Here is a 21,919-nt window from a genome sequence, read left to right on the forward strand (position 1 = left end):
TTGAAAACGTCTACTGACCAAAATTTAATAACTTAGCAATTTAAATCAAATAAAACTAACCGAATTTGAGATCAATGGATAAAACAAAATACGTCATAAAAAACCTGAAATTCACAATAAAAAATCCCAAAAATGTAATACTAATATCTTTTCAATAAAGTCACACATTCTTTATACATTTTATTGTATTATAATTGCACATAGTTCGTCTCTTGTGTGCTTTACGAAACGTTAAATACCCGGTCAAAATGACGTCAGACGGATATACGATCTGGTTCAAAGGAACGTAAATGCCGAATTTGTTTCGATTGAAGTAACAAGTCATTGTTGCTTCACATCATTCGATCATTCGATATCACGTAACAAATATATATATTCAATTCGCTGCATTTCCATTTGCGTAAGAAAATATATTCAATAATAAAAAAAAAAAAACACATTCTGTCGGTTTGCATGGCATTACCTTAATTTCTAAAATAAATGAAGGCATTTTCAGTTGATAAAATGTATAATTATCATACACACACACAAAAATCATACCAAAATTCAAAAGAGAACTGACACATTTTGCCCAATTGAACTAGATCAGCAATGGTGGTTAAAAACTACTTACTCAATTAACCGTGTTAACAATTCAATGGCAGTTATTCATAACGAGAATTTCATTTGCTGACATAAGCGATTGCACGATATTGTGATGAAAGTTTCGGCGTATGTGCTGTCGCATCATGGCATGGCATGATCGTAAATTGACAATTGAGTGGCAATGTTTTTTTAAAGGAAAATTATCAATATGAGAAATGACGCATGAATCACGATGAGGTACGTGTGCTGTACATGGTAGCGAAAGTAGTATGTAAAAAAAGTGCACGAGACACAAATCGATGTACATACAAAAAAAAGTGCACACGAGGCGCGCGTAAAATAAAATAGAATTGTACTTTATTCACTTGTTTACATTTCTATTTTCGCATTGCTGGGGCAGCATGAAGAATTGTTTGTATTTCGAGCGGGTAGTATAAAACGTTTTACGTTTACATCTTTCTTTTTTTCGTCTACCTCATCACATACATACACTGGCACAATCTTGTTTGCACCGCTGAAACCTTAGCCACTATAGCATAAATAAAAACCCCACAGCAATGATCAAATAGCGTTATTCGAACGTTGAAGTGTTCAGAGATATAATGTGTTTGAAGTGCACGATCGATAAGCGACAAAAATAGTTAAAGGCTGGATCTAAAAGAAGGCGAACACAGAAACCCAACGATGGAAACGACGAAACGATAAATTTACACGAATTAAATAATAATAATATCAGTTTACTCCCGGAAGTATTTTCATTGCTTTGTCAGTATAAATTTTTCATTGACAATAAAAAAATATTCATCAAAATACGTCGCAGTGATTCGCGTATCTAGTCGTTTTTACCATTTAAGTGTGCGCTTTTCACATACACACACATTCAAACGATATTTATTTTGAAAGATCTTCATACAATAGACATAGACAGAATTTTTTTAGTTAACTTAACTTATTTACGATTTTATTGATATAAAAATTCATCAAAAGTAAGTATTTTGATTCTATTTTTTACACTAAAATTTTGTATTTCATCATTTTCTTATGCAATGCGATTGAATGATTTCGTGATCATTATACCATGTACTGATAAGATTCTCGTAAATTATCGTATTTGAACATTCAAATAATTTCTAAGAAAAACCATAGAGAATTCAAAAACCGACTCAATTCATTCAAAAAACGTCATAAAAACATTAAATAAAAATCGAAGACCTACAAGAAAGATCATTGTGTCACCCGTTTTTTGTTTTTTTTATGCTAATTTTTGTTTTGCTCATTCAAACTAAATCTCTTTTTTTCAACTTGATTAAAGCACGTCTTATTATTATTATAGTCGAATTTAATGCCTAAAGAAATGCGTCACTTGCAAATAAATACAAATAAAAAACGTGAAAATGATACGTACAAAAGTATTGATAATAGTGATTTATTTTTATAAATAGTACATTTACCCCCGGAATTAAATTTTTCCACTGTGTTATGCGAGTATCATGAAAAAAGTGCCACAGTCGCCAAAGTGCAATAGTTCATTCTATTTTTCTTTTAATTTTAAAATCAATAGTATATATTCCTATATACTGATAAAAACTTGTTGTTTAGTTGTTATTCTTCAATTGTAAATGATGTGCGGCAAAAGTCATTTCGAGCAAAACGATTTGATCGTTATCAAATTTTTTGCACGCGAAATTTTTTTTTCATTCAACCAAAGTTAGAAAAAAATTATTGATCGATTGTATTAATTTCCTCACATCATTTCAGCAAAACGTGTCGAAAAAACACGTTTTGTTGGAACGACCGTCGATTATTTTACTAAAAAACGTTCATTTATTCGAATATAAGTTAATGTTCTGTTTTTTTTTTTGTTATTGCTTTCCACTTGTTGAATGAATGATATATTCAATATTCAGCGGCATTACTTTTTTATTTACCGAGCAATTTGTAAATACTTAGCATTCAACAATGGTTGTAATCCTTGTACATGAGAATGACTTATTGCTTTTGTATTATGTAATAAACAAATTGATTAGTTGATTTTTTTTTCGATTTAAGCCACAAACAATTCAAATTATCGCGTAAATTTATCTTAAATCAACAGCGGTGTAGCATACTTTCAGGCAATATTCACATAAGTCTAATATTGGTATCTCAATTTGAGTTAAATCTCAATTCCATATGGGATTGTTGACATTCAGATTTATATACATATAGATTGTATCAGTATTTATACTGTACGGTTTGACATTTACTTCAAATGCATATTATCACATCACCATTGTGAAGGTTTTTTTCCGTTTTCATGATGATAATTGCATGCCTGAAACTTTTCCAAGTTCATTAGATCAAACCAATTGAAAATAAAAGAAATTGTCTATTGCAGTGATTATTATTTGTGCTTGAATGAAGAAAAAAGTCAATATAGTTAATAATAATTTTTGTTTATTCGAAGTGCTTACGACAATGACCTATGATCGATTAAAAAAAAGAGTAACTCGTTTTCACCATAAATCCAGCATACGTACAACTTGCAAACATTGCTCAATCTATTTTCTGTTTGTCATCTCATCGTTATCACAATTGTCAATCAGCTGTTATCGACGAGCTCAAACAAAGATTTAAATAAATCACCATAAACAACAGAAAATGAGTTCTAATTATTAGTATTTTGTGGAATAAAAACAAAGGATGACAAAGTCGGTTCGAATCACAATCGGCACAACAGCTTATCGCTTAATTCTCAGTGATCTTTTTTGTAGAAAATCGACCCGTCGGCTGCGATTGATTGTACTGAATCGAACTGAACACACAATTCATAATTTATAATATATTCAGTTTCGTTTATTCATCGCAGGCACGTGGATCTCTATTATCTCTGTCTCGATTTTTTTTTGTATGTCTGTGCACAGCTTTTGGCACACACTCATTCACAAAACTCAATTCTAAATTTATCCATCACTAGTAATAATTGTGGTTATCGTATTTATATTCTCGTTTGCAGTGAATTCGGCAGCTGTCATTTTTGTACTTACATTCAGTAATTGTATTTTATCGGCGGTAGAAGGAAGAGTAATGGCTAAAGTGGTGCCCACCGTAAGTGACATTGAACAAATCAATGACATATTATCATCGTAAGTTGACACAGTTTTTCGAATGAAAAAAATACTTCCATTCCAATGATAGGCTGTACTTTGTAATTGTACTAAAAAAAAAATATCATTTACAATTGAACAGATACGTCGGCAAAGATGACAAGTTGGCGTTGTTGTTGGATTTCGATGGAACTTTGGCTCCATTAGCCTCACATCCTGATAAGGCTGAAATCGATCCCGATTCTGAGGCGGCACTGTTCAATTTAGTGACAAACCCAAATATTTATTTGGCCATCATTTCCGGTCGTGGAGCTGACAATGCACGAGAAAAAGTGAAAATTGAACAAATCACATACGCCGGTAACCATGGATTGGAGATCCAGTTCAACTCAAGATCCAACAAGACTCGCTATCAACATGAAATTGATGAGAAAACCCGTCAAAATTACAATAAAATGGTCACTGAACTTGAAACCAAAGTAAGTGTCAAGGTCACATCTCTTTAGCGAATGAGCGATTTTTTTCACTAATTTCATTACATTTTGATTGATACACAGTTGGGCAGCAATGGTGGCTGGGTGGAGGATAAAAAGCAATCTCTTACATTTCATTATCGTGATGTGCCTGAAATTGAGCAGCCAACGTACAAATCACAAGCAACTAGTATAATTCAGTCATATGGATTCATTGCCAATCCGGCACACGCTGCTGTTGAAGCCAAACCACCTGTAGTATGGAACAAAGGTATGGGGTTTTTAACCGATATAGATTTACATAAGCCACCAACATCGTAGTAAATCATACACGCTTTGCATGTTATTTGAACAGGTGAAGCGGCATTGTACATTTTGCGTGCAGAGTTTGGTGATGATTGGTCGAATAAAGTAAAAGTAATTTTTGCCGGCGATGACACAACCGACGAAGATGCTATGCATGTATGTATTTTATTCTCTCTCTCTCTCTCTCTCTCTCGCATAGAATCAAATTATTATTGATGATATTCTCAATGACAGGCATTAAAAGGAGCCGGACTATCGTTTAGAGTGTCATCACGACCGGAGATTGAAACAAATGCCGACTATCGTGTTCCATCAACAAAGACCATTTCGTTGATTTTGCAATGGCTTCAAGATACCATGAACCAAGTGTAAATTTGAAACCATTTGCTGCGCGTTTCGAACGACCTCGCCACTATGTGAAACAAAAACACACATCTAAATAAGAAGAAAACACAAAAAATTGTATAATTTATTTTATTACCTAGTTACCATCATACATCTTTAATTTATACTTCTGTTCCATTTTTTTTCTTGTTGCTTTTCTCATTACCGTCACCATCTGAATTCATTTAAAAATGTAATTGTTTTTTTTTCTTCACTGTTTATTCGTATTTAAAGACTCCACTCTATCTGTTCTGTGTATATATAAGAGAATAAACCTGCCTTTGCAATATACGTAAATACATACACATATAATAGACAACACAGCCAAACAACGACAAACGCAATTTTCAAATGAAGAATGTAATTTACATTTAATCGATAGTACATACACATAAACATCTAGGCACTGGCACATATTAAATTCTAGTTATTACGACAATAAATTGTGTAAGATCTTTTTTTTTTTTATTTATGAGTGTTGTTTTTGGAAATCGATTTATCATGCAAATTGGTTAGGCTGATGTGTTTACGAGGCTAGCGCGATAGATTCGCGTTCGAAAACCAATAGAGATCCAAATGATATAATAACCATAGATTGTCATGCACGTCTATTCTATCCGTGATGTATTTGTTAGCAAAAGGTATACAATACAATTGAATACACAAAGTATAGAAGAAAAAAGTTCGTGTGTGACATATCTCTTTTATAATGTGCGTGGCGGTAATATGACAGTCGAACAAGCGTTCGTTAATTGTCTGTATTTTGTTTTCCTAATGACTGCATCGAAACAGAAAAGTGAAAGAGACAAAAAACAATTTCTATGCTTTTTTCATGACATAAACTAAATGAGACAGCTACAAATTGTCATGTATTGCGTCGCAAACACATAAAGTAATCACATTACAATGCAACATACGAATGCCAATATTTTTTTTTGCTATGAAAACATCGGTCGATTTTATCATGTGTAGTGAAAAAAAAGATGACGCATATACCGTTTGGAACAACCGTTGAACACTTCAAATGAGTCAAAATTGACCACTGTTATCGAATTTCAAATCCATGACTAATTGATTTACGAACAACATCAGTTGAATTATTGAACAATTTATCCGCTGAATTTTTCAAATGGTTTAAACCGAAAAATGTTGCAATGAAAGTCAAGAAATAAAAAATAAATCATTATCGTTTATTATACATTCAATAGAAGTCACTGACAACATTTTCTGCGCACTGATTCGGTTAATACAGGCTTCCTATCGATGGTTTCAACCGTTGAAGGGATCACAACGCCTTCAATTTGAAACGAAAGAAAAAAAATAAACAAAAAACATGATATCAATTGAACGATTTGGGATGGAGAATTCAGAGAAGAAAATATATATTTGTAAAATAAGAACCTTCGGGCGGATTATGGGCTTGTTTTTGCACAATATGATAAATTTCGGTGAGTATATTCTGGAACGCAGCCTCAACATTCGTTGAATCAAGGGCCGATGTTTCGATGAAATTCAAACCATTTCGTTCGGCAAATGACTTTGGCTCTTCCGTTGGTACCGAACGTAAATGCCTTAAATCGCTTTTATTACCAACCAACATGATGACTATGTTTTGATCGGCATGATCACGCAATTCGCTCAACCATCGTTCAACATTTTTGTATGTGAAAGGTTTTGCGATATCATAGACTAATAATGCGCCAACCGCACCACGATAATATGCTGATGTAATTGCTCGATATCGTTCTTGACCAGCTGCACTCACATTTACACATACACCGACCACCATCGCGAAAAGATTGAATGAAAAAAGAAGAAAAAGAAAAACAAAAACAATAACATTTAGAGAATGTATTCGAATAAGAATTGACTGAAAGTAAATAATAATAATAATTAAAGGAAGTTTGATATACATGTTATCAAACACTCCAGTGTCAATAGATATGGGCACAGAATGTACAACTCACCCGTGTCCCAAATTTGGGCTTTTATTGTTTTGCCATCGAATTCAATGCTGCGTGCTGCAAAATCTATTCCAATTGTTGATTTCGATTCCAAATTGAATTCATTTTGTGTGAATCGTGATAGTAAATTACTTTTACCAACGCCCGAATCACCAATTAATACTACTTTGAACAAGTAATCGTATTCGTCATCTCTAGTAGCCATCTTTAGAACTTTTTTTCTTTCGCGTTGTTTGCTGGTTTCACTCTCTTTCCAAATGATTTTTAAAAAAATCACAATAAAGAATTTAATTTAATCTACACTGGCAAATAGATGGAGATTGACGAAAAAAGGGGAGTTGTTGAAATGTGTCTTTTTTTAAATCACTTTCTATGAGTCTCTTTCGCTTTGTATCGCTGTAATTTTTGAATTTTTTTATAATTCACTCACTGATAAAATAAATGCTGGAAATTGATGTCACTCTCAGAAAACATGACTTTATTCGTATTTATGTGAAAAGCAAAATAGCTAAGTCGACTGATACACAGTGAAAAAAAATTATGACGCATATTGACGGTTTGGATTAACTGATGAACACTTCTAATGTGTCAAATTGAGCACTATTATCAAATTTCAACTTAATGAACAACATCAATTGAGCTATTGAAAAATTTATCTGCTGAATTTTTCAAATTGTTTAAGCAGGTTCATCTTGCAATTAAAGTCGGAAATAAAAAGAAATGCCATCAAAATTGTGTATTGATATTTTTTTTTGTTTCTTTTGATTTATTAATATTTTTGTAATCTTTACATATACGTTTGTCTTGTGTATGCAATGCATCCATTTTTAACTAAATTTAATTCATACATACGAGACATTATACTGAGTGATTTCCCTCATTTGAAAGAGAGAAGGATGTAGGAAGAAACGGTTCTCTCAACGCCACACTTCTTCGCTTTCAGAGTTTCATTCGAATTGCTATTGGATTCAGCCAGTTGAGATATTTCGACTGACTGAAAATATATCAGTACAATATCTCATACATATATACATAATTTTTTTTTGTATTAGAGCGGATTGATTTCCATGTGTTTCACATCGAGCGCAAAACAAAATGAAAAAAAAAATTATTATTGTTTATTATATTATTAAAATTATTATTTTTAGTGTGGAGCACTCCGAGTTTTAGATTGTTTTGAATCAATAGCATTCACTGACAACACTGTCTGCGCACTGATTCGGCTGATACTGGCTTCACATCGATGGGTTCGACGGTTGGTCGGATCACATCGCCTTCGATTTGAAATGAAAGAAAAAAAATTACAGGAAAAAAACATGATATCAATTGAACGATTCGGAATTGCATATTTAGAGAAGAAAAAACATATATTTGTGAAATAAGTACCTTCGGGTGGATCACGGATTTGCTTTTGCGACACAATACGATAAATTTCGGTGAGTATATTCTGAAACGCAGCCTCAACATTCGTTGAATCAAGTGCCGATGTTTCAATGAAATTCAAACCATTTCGTTCGGCAAATGATTTTGCCTCTTCCGTTGGTACCGAACGTAAATGCCTTAAATCGCTTTTATTACCAACCAACATGATGACTATGTTTTGATCGGCATGATCACGCAATTCGCGCAACCAACGTTCAACATTTTCGTATGTTAAATGTTTTGCGATATCATAGACCAATAATGCACCAACTGCACCACGATAATATGCTGATGTAATTGCTCGATATCGTTCTTGACCAGCTGCACTCACATTTACACATACACCGACCGACATACATCACCACCACGAATACATTGCATGAAAAAAAGAAGAATAGGAAAAAGAAAAGAAGAAGAAGAAAAAGAAAAACAAAAACAATAACATTTAGAGAATGTATTTGAATAAGAATTGACTGAAAGTAAATAATAATAATAATTAAAGGAAGTTTGATATACATGTACACCATGTATACGTTATCAAACACTACAATGTCAGTAGATACGGGCACAAAATGTACAACTCACCCGTATCCCAAATTTGGGCTTTTATCGTTTTGCCATCGACTTCAATGCTGCGTGTTGCAAATTCTACTCCAATTGTTGATTTCGATTCCAAATTGAATTCATTTCGTGTGAATCGTGATAGTAAATTACTTTTACCAACGCCCGAATCACCAATTAATACTACTTTGAACAAGTAATCGTATTCGTCATCTCTGGTAGCCATTTTTAGAACCTTTTTTCTTTCGCGTTGCTTGCTTGTTTCACTCTTTTTCCAGATGATTTAAAAACTATCAAAATAAAGAATTTAATTTAATCCACACTGGCAAATAGATGGAGAGTGACGAAAAAAAGGGGAGTTGTTGAAATTCTTTTTTTATATCACTCTCGGTGTGTCTCTTTTGCTATGTGTCGCTATAATTGATTTTTTTTTTTAAATAATTCACTCACTGATGGAATAAATGCTTGAAATTGATGTCTCACTTTCAGAAAAAATGGCTTTGTTCGTATTTATGCGAAAAACGAAATAATTAAGTCGACATAACATACAACTATGACCAACTTTTTTCTTTCTTTCTTTTCTTTTTGCTGCTACTATTGCTTCTTCTTATTTCTCTCTTTCTTCTTTATGTGTGTTTTGACAAAACTTAGTCATCAGAAAAAGTATGAACGTCACCACATATGAACTTACTTGCATTTTGGATGTGTGGAGAGTTTGGTACATTCAAAACGATACGGAATACGGGTACGGTTATTGTATGAATTGCAATTGAAATTGAGGTTAAGTTTGATTTTTTTTCTTTAATAAAGAAGAAAACACAATGGAATATCGATGGACTATTGTCGGTTCGTTGGAATGAATGTCAGTGTGGAGAATTTCACACGGCACTGTTTGTCATGTGTGTATGAGTATGCGTCTGTATGTGTGCATGTTCTGTGTGAGAATCAGACCAAAGCTATTTCATGTATTGTATATATTTTCTTATTATTATCCATTTATTGAAAACAACAAATATTATACTATTAAGAATTGTAAAATTCTCAGAATTTATGCAAAACTCAAAAAGTGACAAATATTATTATTGAATATTAAGAAAATTTGAAATAAAAAATCGCTACAAACGAACGAAATTTTTTTTTATTTTTCAAAATCCACGAACTAACGAACGAACAAATTTGTTTTTTCAATTTCTACGAACGAACGAACAAAAATGTTATTTCTATTGTCTACGAATGAACGAACGTTCGTAGCCAACAGTACTTCAAAATAATATTTGATCCATTTTTCAAACTATTCTTTAATTTAATAGCAGAAGTACTCGCAAAAGATTTTTCACACTTTCATGATGAACCCATTTGTATAAAATTTGAAAGTATTCTATTTTCTAACAAAACGCTTTAAAAAATATGTCTGAAGTTATTTTTGAAACACTTTTCTTAAAAAAGTCAGAAAAATTTGGATTTTCTATGGAAACCATGCCTGTATGGTATCGTAAGGACGTGAAAGTTTGCACAGAACTTTGCAACATTTGGAGAATTTGAAGAAATTTTGGCTCACAAACGAAAATTTTGTATGGGAGGTACACCTAATTTTGATTGAAATTTCTTCAAACTTCCAGAATGTTATTTTTTGTCCATCGACTAAAGTGGCTCAAAATCTAATTTCTATTCCTCGCGACCCTGAATCATCCTGTACAGTCATATTTTAAATAATCTCTTCACGTGGAACAGACCCACAACAAACAGGCTCAAAAATCTATATCTGTAAAATGTAAAAATCTGTTCAACAAATTTCTATAAAACATTTATCGCTTGTGTGGAAAGTTTTGCACAGACTCGCTATTCAAATAAATTTCATGAAAAACACAAATAAAGTTTTATAAAACTGCAAATGAAACTCTTGTTTTTATTAACATTCGATTACTTGTTCGAAAAAAATTATCATTTATTGAACTTAAAAACGAAAAAAAAAGAGAGACTATTATTCATATTTAAAATAGAAAAAAACTCTGACGAATGAATCGGCGTCAGTTGTTTTGATTTGTGACGGGTTAACATTAGCAAGAGACGTGATCAATTGCATATAATATTTCGCTTGATTTAAAATCATCGTTATCAACGCGAAATCGACGAAACGTTCGATCCATGTTGCATTCAATTTGTAGGTAAACATTTTCAATCGAATAAACACGTTCAAATTGCTCAATCCAAATATCACGAGGTAAACTTGTCAATTGGCCATTAATGTTGAACGAAGCCGTGCCGTTTGCAATCATGCGTAGCTTTATCTGAAACCAAATGTATTCAAATGGGTCAAGATCACGATTTGCATCGGGGATATGCAAAGCAATATGATTGATTTTGGCGAGATATTCAGTGATAATGCAACCAGTTTCAGCCGGTTGAAAGTTGTTTGTATTTTGCAAAATCAAATCATATAATTCAGTCTTGTACATGTCGCTTGTGTATGGAATTTTCTCATTTTCCAGCCACGTAATGATCGTATCCTTGGAATCGGTCTGTTGTGGTACACTTTTTTCGCAACGAAATTTGCACGATGGTCCAAGTACAAAAACGCATTTCTCTTTCAAATTGCCGACAATATCTTTCGATAGCCATTTTAAAAAGCCGCTTGCATTTGTACTTGTGATAAATGCACTTGTAATGGGTCCATCGAATCCGGCTGCGATGACAATCATTTTATCACCAATCATCATTGCATTGATGTAGATAATTCGTTGATTCTCTTTGCGATACTTTTGAATTCGACGAATGTATGAGATCCGTTCTAGTCGATTTTCCTTCTCCTCAATTGCAACCAATTTGGATTTTTTACTAATGCGATTCGTAATGCGACGGAATTTCAATTTGCCCGTTTCATTCAGCAAATTGATTAATTTTGGTGTTGATATTTTATAGCGAAAAATACGACAACACGTTGAAAATGTCTTATTAAACCAAACGGGTTTGCTGTTTAATAGTTTTCGCTTGATTTGGCAAAGTTCTAGGGGTGCCAAATTTCGTGGAAAGTTACCCTCGTATCCTTTGAGAGCTTTGTTCAATTGAAGTACAGTCGGATCTTCGTTACCCAATATCAAATAGTTCTGAAGTCGTGAAAATAATCGACGAACCTTGTCCTGTGGTAAATTAATGAGCAATGCAACTGTTTCGCACATTTTAACATGTGTCGTTATAATTGGATGGCACATATACATTTGAAATAGTTTTTTGCGTGCATTTTCATTTAGACAATTTCGACAGTAGATGCTTGTACAGAAGCACATCAATTTTCGTCGAACTGGTACAACTTTGGCTCGTTCCACCAGGTTTGTTTTCTTTTTTGTTCGTGCAACATTCGTATTTCGTCCGCCATCGGTGTCTGAGTCGATAATAATTGGCGCTGAAAATGTTGGAGAAAATCAATTAGGTTGGAATTTATTTATTTTTTAATAAAAAAAATGTGTGATTTTTGGTACCGTTTTCAGATTCGTCGGGTGATACATAAATGCAGTCATCGGTTTCATCGTCGTCAGTGGTGTTGATGTCTCCATTATTAAGAGTCAAATCGTCTGATTTGCTCGGTGCGACATCATTTGCTTTGGGCAATTCACATAAATTCTTTTGTACGGCTTTAATCATTTATGCTTCTGTTTTTTTTTTTGCACAAAAACATACAGTTAGTGAACACGTCGAAAACTTCGTATTTTACAAAGAAAAAGAAAAATACAAAACAAACGCACAAAAACTGAAATAGTGGAAATAACGCGGCTTTGCGTAACACCACAAAACAAATTTTCACTTTCTATTTTTGTTATTCAATTTTAGCTCTTGTATGTTGAAATTTACTCTTCTTTTTATACGTCTAAGACAATATTATCGTTCGTATAGTCGAGCTCGAACTACTTAACTCCATGATGTTTATGAATTTCCTGAGCAAAACTGGTATCCTGAACGTTTCCATAAAAATACACTTTGCTTTTGTCCAACTACAAAAACCAATTTCTTTGTTTATGAATATTTTTTTGGCGTTGATTGTTTTTGTTTGTGCTCCGTACAAATTTTTAGCACATGTTCCAAATGTCATGCGGAAAACTGAGACAATATACTCCTTTGCGTGTTTTCTCTCGCTCAATTCAAGTTAAATTCATATACAAGCAACGAACTCACACACTGTTCATATGATTTGTTGTGTGTGTATTGGTTTGTGACATTCAGCGTTTTGTTTCGATAGATTTCTAATTGAATTTGTACTTTATTCAATATGGCACGCCAATAACGGAACAAATTTAGCACGAAAAAAATGTCAATTGTCCAAATAAAGTTGTAAAAATCGAAATCTATATAATAACCTCAACTTGAATTATTGTTTGATTTTTTAAGTTAAAACACAACACATGAACGCACTCACCATCGAAAATACTGTCAAGTAACAAAAGTCTCCGAACGTTGACAACACAAAACATACACTCACATGCGACGCGTTCACTGTTCGTTTATTTAGTAGTGTGTATGTGGTGTACGTTTGTGTGTGCGAATGTATGAGTGCTACCGAAACACTTTTCAATAGTACGCGATTTGACAGTACATGGCGCGTATGAATATTACCATAGAGAGTGTGAACATTTAGAATACAACAAAATTTTATTCTTGATTTCATTTTTCCGTTTAATTTTTTCGGTTTGACTCGTTGTTTGATCAATTAAAATTTGCATCCAGTTCATTTATTTGCTATACAAGTGATTCGGACGTAATCCAAAACCATCGAATTTGCCGTTGGAAATATGGCATCGAGTAGTAAATCAGATGCACTGAAATCATGGGAAAAATCGGGCAAATCTGAAATGTAAGTAAATTTTTCGAAATGTTTTCGGTCGTCAAATGCATTGGAGATCGTGTCTTTGATAAATATAAAATACACCATAAATATTTTCAATGCTCAACTAACCGTATTTATTGCGAATTTACTGTTTTCAAGCACATGTTTTACATGATTAGATTTTAGCGGGGCCCTTTGTCAATCGATGTGACAATACGGCAATATTTTTTTTGTATTTCACGATTTTATGTGACATGTTTTTATTGTTCAATTTCAGTACAAAGTATTTGAAGAGTTTAGCGAAGAGCAACGAGAATCCATTTTTCCTTGGCAACGATGGTAAAAATCCAATTTTCCGCTATATTTACGATTTACTTCATGACGGCATTAGAGGTGTCACAAAAAAAGATGTCGTTTCCACTATTCTCGCTGACATAGCGGTAAATACTAAAATATTAAACATATTTTTTAGACAACAAATATCAAATGCTAAATATTATTATTTTTTGTGTGTTTCTTTTCAAATGATAACATAGGAAATGCACACTGATATGCCGTCCGTGATTCTTGACATTATTGCTATTTTCGATGCTGAAACATCAAATGGGCTTGGTGATAATTCAACACAAGAAGAACGTATTGTATTTTGTGAAATTGTGAAGAAAGTGGAAGAGTTTCTGTCGGATAAATTGCTGAAAGAACGTCTCGATATTGATACACTGCAAGAGGCGGGCATAATTAAAACACAAAATAATGTTAATAACTTTTATCAGCGGTTTATCAAAGTTAAAACAAAACTCTAGTGAGTAAATGACAATATTTTTTTTTAATTTGCACACAATTTTGAAATAGTAAAGTTTAAATATTATTATTATTTGTTTAACTAATGCAAAACATGATTGTTGTTACTCTTGGATTCCATTAGTTACAAACAGAGGCGATTCAACTTGTTTCGCGAGGAGAGCGAAGGTTATGCAAAGTTAATTGCAGAATTAAATCACGAAACTATTGAACATACTTCCGTAAATAAAATTTTGGAAATCATCAAATCATTGATTGGTAAGCACACATTGACACACATCTGACGCAATGTCAGAGATTTTTGTGAAATTTTTTCACTAAATTTCATTATTCGTCTAAAAATGAAAAAAAAAAAAAAAGATTTTGGAACTAATATTCTAACTGAGACGCATAAAAGTGATTTTTATGTGATATTTCTTCCATCATCTTAGAATCAAGCCAATTCCAGCAAACATAAGTTAACGAATTAATTTTGTTTTTGCATTGCAGGTTGTTTCAATCTCGATCCCAATCGCGTTCTGGACATCACATTAGAATCATTCGAAACTCGACCGGAGCAACATCGTCTATTCATCGAATTGCTCCGATCGTATATGCCAAATGCCAATGTCATTTGTGAAATTTTGGGCTACAAATACCGTTATTTCCATGATACAGAAACGCCACGTTCTCTCTATATTATAACGGCGCTATTGTTGCAATGCGGTTTGATTCGTTTAGATGATATTTACGTTTGGCTGAGCCCAACGGATCGTAGTTTGCAAACAGAATGGGAACAGGAGATTGATGACGCAAAAGAATACGTCCGAAAGTTGAATGTTATTTCAACGAATAAAGACAAAGAAATAGAGATTGATGATGAAAAAGATGATTTTGAGGATAATTATGAGTTCAATCAAAAATGGAATTTATGTGAGGCACTCTTAACAGTTGGCGACTGGAAAACGGCACAAACCTTAATCGATAAATTGCCCGAACAATCTGTGATTGTGAAAGAGCCAGTTGCAAAAGCATTAGCTTGTCTTATACATCATGTTATCGATCCGGTTTATATGAAAATGAAAAATCGTCAACCACGTGCACCGATCCCATACCAAAATGTTTTATCCGTACCAAAAGCCACATCAATACTCGAATTACGTGAAAATGCATTCGCAATGGCAACAAAATTAGGACCAGCACTACATCATGATCCGATTCTATTGTACAAATTGATTCGCATTATGAATGCCATCCTGACGGATATGAAAGTCGATGCGAATACCGGCCCAAAGACTGAAAGTGATCATCTACTTTATTTCGATTGTATCACATTGATTGATGCATCAGTTTTACCAGCACTTTCGTATATGGATTGTAATTGTTGCATTGCCGAAGAGATTTGGTCGATCATTAAAATTTTCCCATACCATCACCGATACAGTTTGTACGCACGATGGAAGAATGACACGTATTTGATTCATCCGAAATTGATTCGGCGTCGCGGTTTGGCACAAAAACAAATCAAAGCGCTGATGAAACGTGTTAGCAAAGAAAATGTCAAACCAGTCGGTCGATCCATCGGCAAATTGAGTCATTGTTCACCGGGATTTTTGTTTGATTACGTGAGTATTTCTTTGAAGCAAATATTTTCAAATGAAATCGACTAAATGATTTTCTAATTTACAGATCTTGAAACAAATTCAAATCTACGACAATCTTATTGGTCCCGTTGTTGATTCACTTAAGTATTTAACGTCATTATCTTACGATGTACTCGGCTATTGTTTGATTGAAGCACTTGCTCTGGCCGATCGAAATCGTTTCAAACTTGATGGTACATCACTTTCAATGTGGCTACAAGGCTCCGCCAATTTTTGCGGTTCAATTTATAAAAAGTACAATATTGAGTTGAGCGGTCTATTACAATACGTGGCCAATCAATTGAAAGCACACAAAAGGTAATTTAACGGATAAAGTTAAAAAAAAATCGTTCGTTAATCTCAATTTTATTTCGATGCAGTTTGGATTTGTTAATTTTGAAAGAGGTTTGTCAGAAGATGACCGGTGTTGATGCATCCGAAGAAATGACAACTGAACAACTCGAAGCAATGGCTGGCGGTGAACTACTTCGTAATGAGGCTGGCTATTTTGGTCAAGTTCGTAATACCAAAAAATCTTCGCAACGATTAAAAGATGCGCTTGCCAGCAATGATTTAGCCGTTACACTATGTTTATTGATGGCACAACAAAAACATTGTGTTGTTTATCGTGAAACGGCCGACAATCATTTGAAATTAGTTGGAAAATTATACGATCAATGTCAGGATACACTTGTGCAATTTGGCACATTTTTAGGTTCATCATATTCAGTAGATGAATACATGGAGCGTTTTCCATCGATACATGACATGTTACAAGTCTATCACATTCATACTGAAGTCGCATTCTTCTTGGCTCGACCAATTTTTGCTCATCAAATCTCGGTAAGATTAAAGCATCCATTATATTTTCCAGACGATTCAATCATGGGTCAAAATGATTTTTGCATATTATTTTATTTTTCTATCATTAGCAAAAGTACGATCAACTCCGGAAGGCAGATACTAGTGTTAAAAAGTTGTCAACAGCACAAAAACAAGAAAAGTATTTAGAAGCAACGTCGGCAATCATTCAACCCATTGTCGAATCGGTTCGTTTGATTCATCCGATGAAAGTGTGGGAAGACATTAGTCCACAGTTTTTGGTTACATTCTGGTCACTTGCCATGTATGATCTGGAAGTGCCGAACAAAAGTTACGAACGTGAAATTCAAAAATTGAAAAAGCAATCTTTGTCCGTAGAGCTGGTAAATAATGTGGCATTTTTATTTAAACCGTTAATTTTAACGATTTAATTTGACAATTTTTTTTTCAACTTTTCAAATTCGTTTCATTACAAATAGGGCTCATCGAAGAGTCGCAAAGAACAAGAGCGATATGTTGCATTGATGGAAAAGTTACAAGATGAACGAAAGAAACAGCAAGAACATGTCGATAAAATCAAACATCGCTTAAACTTCGAGAAAGATCAATGGTTCCTGTCCCGATCGGCCAAGTCTGCCAAAAATGAAACCATCACTCAATTCCTTCAACTTTGTTTATTCCCAAGGTAAATGAGTAATGATTGATGATTTTTGTCCAAATGATGAATATATTTTCATTTTATTTTATTATTGACATTCGACAGATGCACCTTTACCGCACCGGATGCAATGTATTGCGCCAAGTTCGTCCATTTGATTCACACGCTGAAGACGCCAAATTTTTCGACACTTCTTTGTTATGACAGAGTAAGTTGTCAATTCGGTTCCTTCTCTAACTTGATGTTCAATAAATTTTGATTATATCTCCTTGGTTTAAAATGAAATCTCTAGAAGAAATAATAAGTTTCACTCAATTAATTTCCTTATCCATTTTGCTTCAGATATTCTGTGAAATTGCTTATTCAGTAACATCATGTACTGAAAATGAGGCAACACGTTATGGTCGCTTTTTATGTGCTATGCTCGAAACAGTAATGCGATGGCATTCAAGTCAGGCAACATTTGAAAAAGAATGTGCCAGCTACCCAGGATTTGTGACAAAATTCCGTATAAGTAATCAGGTAATGCGCTTCATTTCTTTATTTCGCTTATTCAAACAAAAAAAAAATTGTTGCTTAGCTCATCATATATTAACAAAACATATAGGAAAAGTCCTCTAATTTACAGTGTTCAGCTGATGATCATGTTGGTTACGAAAACTTCCGTCACGTGTGTCACAAATGGCACTACAAAATCACGCGTTCCACTGTTGAGTTACTTCAATCAAAAGACTACATGCAAATTCGAAATGCGCTCATTATTCTCATGCGAATACTTCCGAATTTTCCCGTTCTATCAAAATTGTCACAGATTCTGGAAAAGTATGTGAACAAAGTGATCGAAGAGGAAAAAAACCAACGTCAAGATCTCTTTGTATTGGCCACAAGTTACATTGGACAATTGAAGAATAAGGCGGTTGATATGATGAAAGAGGCTGATTTCCATCAAGTCTCCGACAAACCGGTGAAAAATGCGCAAGAAACAACAAAAGTGGTAAATGGCAATGGTACTGCCACCTCTGGAAAGCACGAAAGCAATCATGGTAAGTAATTTGACAATTTTATTTTGGTGACTGGTAGGTTATGGGTTCTGGTAGTTTTGGTGACTGTTAGTTAATCAATTGTATCGAAATAGTTACCCGAACAGAAACAAAAGAAGTCTCCGAACGTACTGAAAAACGATCAACAGCCACAACCACATCATCATCGTCATCGACCTCAACAAATTCCGTTTCGATTAAGCAAACCAATAGTTCGTCGAGTAATAATTCGGAGAAAGAAGTGCGCAAAGAAAATAAGGAGCGCGAAGAACGCGAACCAAGAGGTCGTGAGAGAGAACGTGAACGTGACTCCACCGAAAAAGTAATTATGATAAAAGAGAAAAATTCATCGAAAGACTCGAAACGTGATAAAGACGATGGGGAAATTCGAAAACGCGATCGAGCCGAAAAACGAGATAGAAGTGATCGGGATCGAGATCGTAAATATTACAGTCCAGTTTCACCTGCCTATCATCCAAATGACCGTTCGAATGCTGATGGTGCAGCATCACCGGAATACACAACAGCATCACCAATGTATGTATCACAAAATGAATTGAATCGCTTTCATCCCGATACATATGATGAACGAGAACGCGATAGAGATCTCAGCTCGATATCGAATTCAAGCAAAGGTTCAAACAATCGACGCAGTCAAGATTCACCAGACGAACGAGAAGGCGCTAAACGACGCAGAGTTGAAAGTTTAAAAGTAAGTCAAACAATCGATAAACAAATATTTTGAAATGATAATTAATCGTTTGTGCGTATAAACATTTGTAAATTATAGAAAAACAATGACGACGTGATAATCAATGTGGACGAAAGCAGTAAGCGTGAACGCTCAAATAAGTCGGAACGTTCAAAGGAAAAACGGGAAAAATCCACGTACGATGAAATCGAAATGCGCAAAGAACCAAGCAAACGAAGCAGCCGCAAGCGAAACCTTTGAGCAAATCGAATACCATGAAAATTTGCATTTGTAAACTATCATTTTCATTTTAACGAGAACGTTGTTTCTTCTTCTTTCAAATTCTTTTGATATGTGAAAACAAAGGAAACAATAAAAAAACAACAACAAAACTATGGAAATGTAGAATTCTAATAAATGAATGAAAATTATGAATGAAATGGAATTTGTTTTATTTAATTATAACAGAGAGACTAGAAATGCATATAACTTGAAACCATAATAAACAATTAACGTAGTAAACAACGAAAAACCTTTCAAATACACATTTGTAATTTGATGGAGGCGCCTCACTCCATACTGTTAATAACGTTTCATCATTTCGTTGATTTAGGCTAAAAACTGTGCACAAATAGTCATGCCTCAAAAATATTAATTTTCAATCCCAAATAATCTAGTAGAAAGAAAATAAATCAATTTTTCCGAATTTGTTAAAACAAATGCTTTGAATACTGTTCATATTTCCTCTCCGAAATCGAAATAATGTGCAGTGAATCAATTCAAAATATGTGCTGGTCATTCGTTCTCGAAATGCATTGTTTGTTGTAATGCAATGTACTGGCACCGCGATCGAAAATCAGAATGTGAATAATGCTAGTTGATTAGTCATTTCTTTCATAAACAAACCCATCAATGGATGTGCTCGCTTTGTGCGACTGAATGTCCCATTCACTCTGAAGAAATTCGTTTTAAATTGAATTTTGTCGTTGACGATTGTCGAGAATTGTATGGTGTGGTGTACGGTCCGTTCAAACTTCACATAAATATGAAAACAATTAAGTAAAATACACAACAAATATATACGAGAGTGTGTGTGTGTGTTCTTTAAATGAATGCCCACGTATATTGCATGCGATTAAATTAAGGGTCAAGTGGTAAATATTTTGACCTCACACCAATTAATTTAATAGATTTTTATTATTTGTGGGTCTAGCATTGTGTCAATAAGTGCACAGCAAAAGTAAAATAAGCTGATTTAATAACATTGAACGCAAAAAATCGAAAAGAAACCGAAAAGTAAGCAACAATCGCAAGATGAGAGAGCGCGCGCACGCATCATAAACAATTTAAATCATAATTCACGACAATGAGTAATACTCATTCTTTTTTTTTACATTTCAGCATCACAGTTATTGTAAATGTACTTGAAGTGTATGGTTAATCGTTTGAAATTATGAATGAAATTCATTGCAAAATTCATCGCAATGAATGATTGTAATGAACATAAATAGAATGAATGATGCATAAAGTTATGTTGGATTCGAAGAAATCGGAACAATCGGAATTGTCGCTTAGATGTTCCATTGGAATTCGAGTAAATAGACGAATCCCATTGAAAATAAGATCAAATGGAACAAAATTATGGCTTGAACTTTAGTAATTGTCGTTGATGCGGACGGAATGCGTCACATTTGAACCACAATATTCATGGGCATAAATGGTGATGAGTATATCGGACGAGAATGATGTGACCGAAAACAAGAAAATATGACAAATGTGTTAAAATGCCCACAAAAATATTTATTAATATTAAATGGTTGGACATGCGGGCAATTTGATCATAAACTGTCTCGCTTAATGTGCATGCGTTCACTGATAACAAAAAAATTAGTGGATTATTTAATAAAAGTGTTTGTGTTGAGTGTGCATTTGTTAAGTGTAATGCGTTGGGACAATTTATTGAACGAGGGTGTTTATTCAATTTAATCGCTTGAACAAAAAAAAAAGATATAATAATAAACATTTATCCTGTGTTCGAAAAGACACAACACGACTGCAATGTGTTTTACAGAAAATATTTTCACCGAAAAAAGAACCACAGGAATCAAGTTGTAGTACATGAAAGAATCGAAAAGTGATCAATAAAATAGAGGAGAATAACTTTTCAATTTGCTATATATTATAGAGTACAAATCGCCAATATACCGATAACTCAATACAGCTTTTGATGTGTATTAACACGTTCTACTTTTTGTATGCTCTCTCTCTGTCGAAAAGGAAGTAAATGAGCGCACGTCTCGGTTGTTTAAAGCCATATTGTTCGATAGCCATCTGTATTTCGTAAAATCAGAAAATCTCCTTAATTCAATGCGTATATAACATATTTTCTATTGTCTCTATGACTATACACGCACAGGCCGACGACAGGAATAGAGAGAACTAACAACAACAACGACGTAATTCTACAAAAAAAAACTAGCAAAATTGAAAAATAACAATAAACAATGTAAACAATACACTGATGTAGCTACTAATAGCAAATAGTCTTTTTGCCGCCAATATGAAATGAAAACCGACGGAAAAGGCAGCAACCAACAGCAGCACCAAGACTAAATAGATTGTTTCTTTATTTCACTCTCTTTCTCTCTCTCTCTCTCTCTCTCTCTCTCTCTCTCTCTCTCTCTCTCT

General features: G+C 33.7%; 5 protein-coding genes across 8 annotated transcripts; 2 read left to right on the forward strand and 3 right to left on the reverse strand.

Moving 5' to 3' along the window:
• The first annotated feature begins 1,149 nt into the window (after nt 1-1,149).
• On the forward strand, nt 1,150-5,302 carry LOC116340726 (trehalose-phosphate phosphatase B-like). Of its 3 annotated transcripts, none has more exons than XM_031767360.1 (6): nt 1,150-1,571; nt 3,581-3,710; nt 3,814-4,150; nt 4,229-4,415; nt 4,500-4,606; nt 4,685-5,302. In XM_031767360.1, coding segments are annotated over exons 1-6 (900 nt in total). In that variant the 5' UTR covers nt 1,150-1,570; the 3' UTR covers nt 4,823-5,302. The 3 variants fall into 3 exon arrangements, with proteins under 3 accessions (XP_031623220.1, XP_031623221.1, XP_031623222.1); XM_031767361.1 differs by lacking the exon at nt 1,150-1,571 and adding an exon at nt 3,069-3,472; XM_031767362.1 differs by lacking the exon at nt 1,150-1,571 and adding an exon at nt 3,069-3,433.
• A 701-nt stretch (nt 5,303-6,003) lies between these two features.
• On the reverse strand, nt 6,004-7,402 carry LOC116340727 (ras-related protein Rab-11A-like). The gene is made up of 3 exons (XM_031767363.1): nt 6,802-7,402; nt 6,236-6,589; nt 6,004-6,128 (listed from the first exon to the last, which is right to left on the reverse strand). Exons 1-3 carry the CDS (start codon nt 7,001-7,003, stop codon nt 6,046-6,048), a joined length of 639 nt encoding a protein of 212 aa, XP_031623223.1. The 5' UTR covers nt 7,004-7,402; the 3' UTR covers nt 6,004-6,045.
• Nucleotides 7,403-7,526: 124 nt separating this feature from the next.
• LOC116341416 (ras-related protein Rab-11A-like) lies at nt 7,527-9,436 on the reverse strand. Its single transcript, XM_031768503.1, has 4 exons — nt 9,232-9,436; nt 8,806-9,071; nt 8,185-8,541; nt 7,527-8,072 (listed from the first exon to the last, which is right to left on the reverse strand). Exons 2-4 carry the CDS (start codon nt 9,005-9,007, stop codon nt 7,990-7,992), a joined length of 642 nt encoding a protein of 213 aa, XP_031624363.1. The 5' UTR covers nt 9,008-9,071; nt 9,232-9,436; the 3' UTR covers nt 7,527-7,989.
• Nucleotides 9,437-10,709: 1,273 nt separating this feature from the next.
• Nucleotides 10,710-13,116, reverse strand: LOC116341415. The gene is made up of 2 exons (XM_031768502.1): nt 12,258-13,116; nt 10,710-12,181 (listed from the first exon to the last, which is right to left on the reverse strand). The coding sequence occupies exons 1-2, from the start codon at nt 12,418-12,420 to the stop codon at nt 10,839-10,841; spliced, it is 1,506 nt and encodes a 501-aa protein (XP_031624362.1). The 5' UTR covers nt 12,421-13,116; the 3' UTR covers nt 10,710-10,838.
• A 231-nt stretch (nt 13,117-13,347) lies between these two features.
• On the forward strand, nt 13,348-19,623 carry LOC116341414 (THO complex subunit 2). 2 transcript variants are annotated; one of them, XM_031768501.1, is made up of 14 exons: nt 13,348-13,624; nt 13,875-14,037; nt 14,134-14,399; nt 14,523-14,656; nt 14,888-16,002; nt 16,067-16,338; nt 16,401-16,863; nt 16,953-17,225; nt 17,322-17,527; nt 17,606-17,708; nt 17,843-18,022; nt 18,129-18,543; nt 18,636-19,252; nt 19,331-19,623. In XM_031768501.1, the coding sequence occupies exons 1-14, from the start codon at nt 13,563-13,565 to the stop codon at nt 19,490-19,492; spliced, it is 4,431 nt and encodes a 1,476-aa protein (XP_031624361.1). In that variant the 5' UTR covers nt 13,348-13,562; the 3' UTR covers nt 19,493-19,623. The 2 variants fall into 2 exon arrangements, with proteins under 2 accessions (XP_031624361.1, XP_031624360.1); XM_031768500.1 differs by having other exon boundaries at nt 13,349-13,624; nt 18,108-18,543.
• The last annotated feature ends 2,296 nt before the right edge of the window (nt 19,624-21,919 follow it).

Source organism: Contarinia nasturtii, unplaced genomic scaffold, assembly GCF_009176525.2.
Source record: "Contarinia nasturtii isolate CC-2019 unplaced genomic scaffold, AAFC_CNas_1.1 Cnas_scaffold_695, whole genome shotgun sequence".
Lineage (NCBI taxonomy): Eukaryota > Metazoa > Arthropoda > Insecta > Diptera > Cecidomyiidae > Contarinia > Contarinia nasturtii.

Excerpts from the sequence above, each read along its gene's own strand:
- LOC116340726 (XM_031767360.1), top strand. Across the intron at positions 3,711-3,813 it reads ATCAATGACATATTATCATC|ATACGTCGGCAAAGATGACA; the intron begins GTAAGTTGACAC and ends ACAATTGAACAG. Across the intron at positions 4,607-4,684 it reads CCGACGAAGATGCTATGCAT|GCATTAAAAGGAGCCGGACT; the intron begins GTATGTATTTTA and ends TCTCAATGACAG.
- LOC116340727 (XM_031767363.1), bottom strand. The coding sequence starts at position 7,003 with ATGGCTACTAGAGATGACGAATACGATTACTTGTTCAAAGTAGTATTA. Across the intron at positions 6,590-6,801 it reads AGCCCAAATTTGGGACACGG|CTGGTCAAGAACGATATCGA; the intron begins GTGAGTTGTACA and ends ATGTGAGTGCAG. Across the intron at positions 6,129-6,235 it reads AGCCCATAATCCGCCCGAAG|GCGTTGTGATCCCTTCAACG; the intron begins GTTCTTATTTTA and ends TTCAAATTGAAG.
- LOC116341416 (XM_031768503.1), bottom strand. The coding sequence starts at position 9,007 with ATGGCTACCAGAGATGACGAATACGATTACTTGTTCAAAGTAGTATTA. Across the intron at positions 8,542-8,805 it reads AGCCCAAATTTGGGATACGG|CTGGTCAAGAACGATATCGA; the intron begins GTGAGTTGTACA and ends ATGTGAGTGCAG. Across the intron at positions 8,073-8,184 it reads AATCCGTGATCCACCCGAAG|GCGATGTGATCCGACCAACC; the intron begins GTACTTATTTCA and ends TTCAAATCGAAG.
- LOC116341415 (XM_031768502.1), bottom strand. The coding sequence starts at position 12,420 with ATGATTAAAGCCGTACAAAAGAATTTATGTGAATTGCCCAAAGCAAAT. Across the intron at positions 12,182-12,257 it reads ACCCGACGAATCTGAAAACG|CGCCAATTATTATCGACTCA; the intron begins GTACCAAAAATC and ends CAACATTTTCAG.
- LOC116341414 (XM_031768500.1), top strand. The coding sequence starts at position 13,563 with ATGGCATCGAGTAGTAAATCAGATGCACTGAAATCATGGGAAAAATCG. Across the intron at positions 17,528-17,605 it reads CAACTTTGTTTATTCCCAAG|ATGCACCTTTACCGCACCGG; the intron begins GTAAATGAGTAA and ends GACATTCGACAG. Across the intron at positions 17,709-17,842 it reads CACTTCTTTGTTATGACAGA|ATATTCTGTGAAATTGCTTA; the intron begins GTAAGTTGTCAA and ends ATTTTGCTTCAG.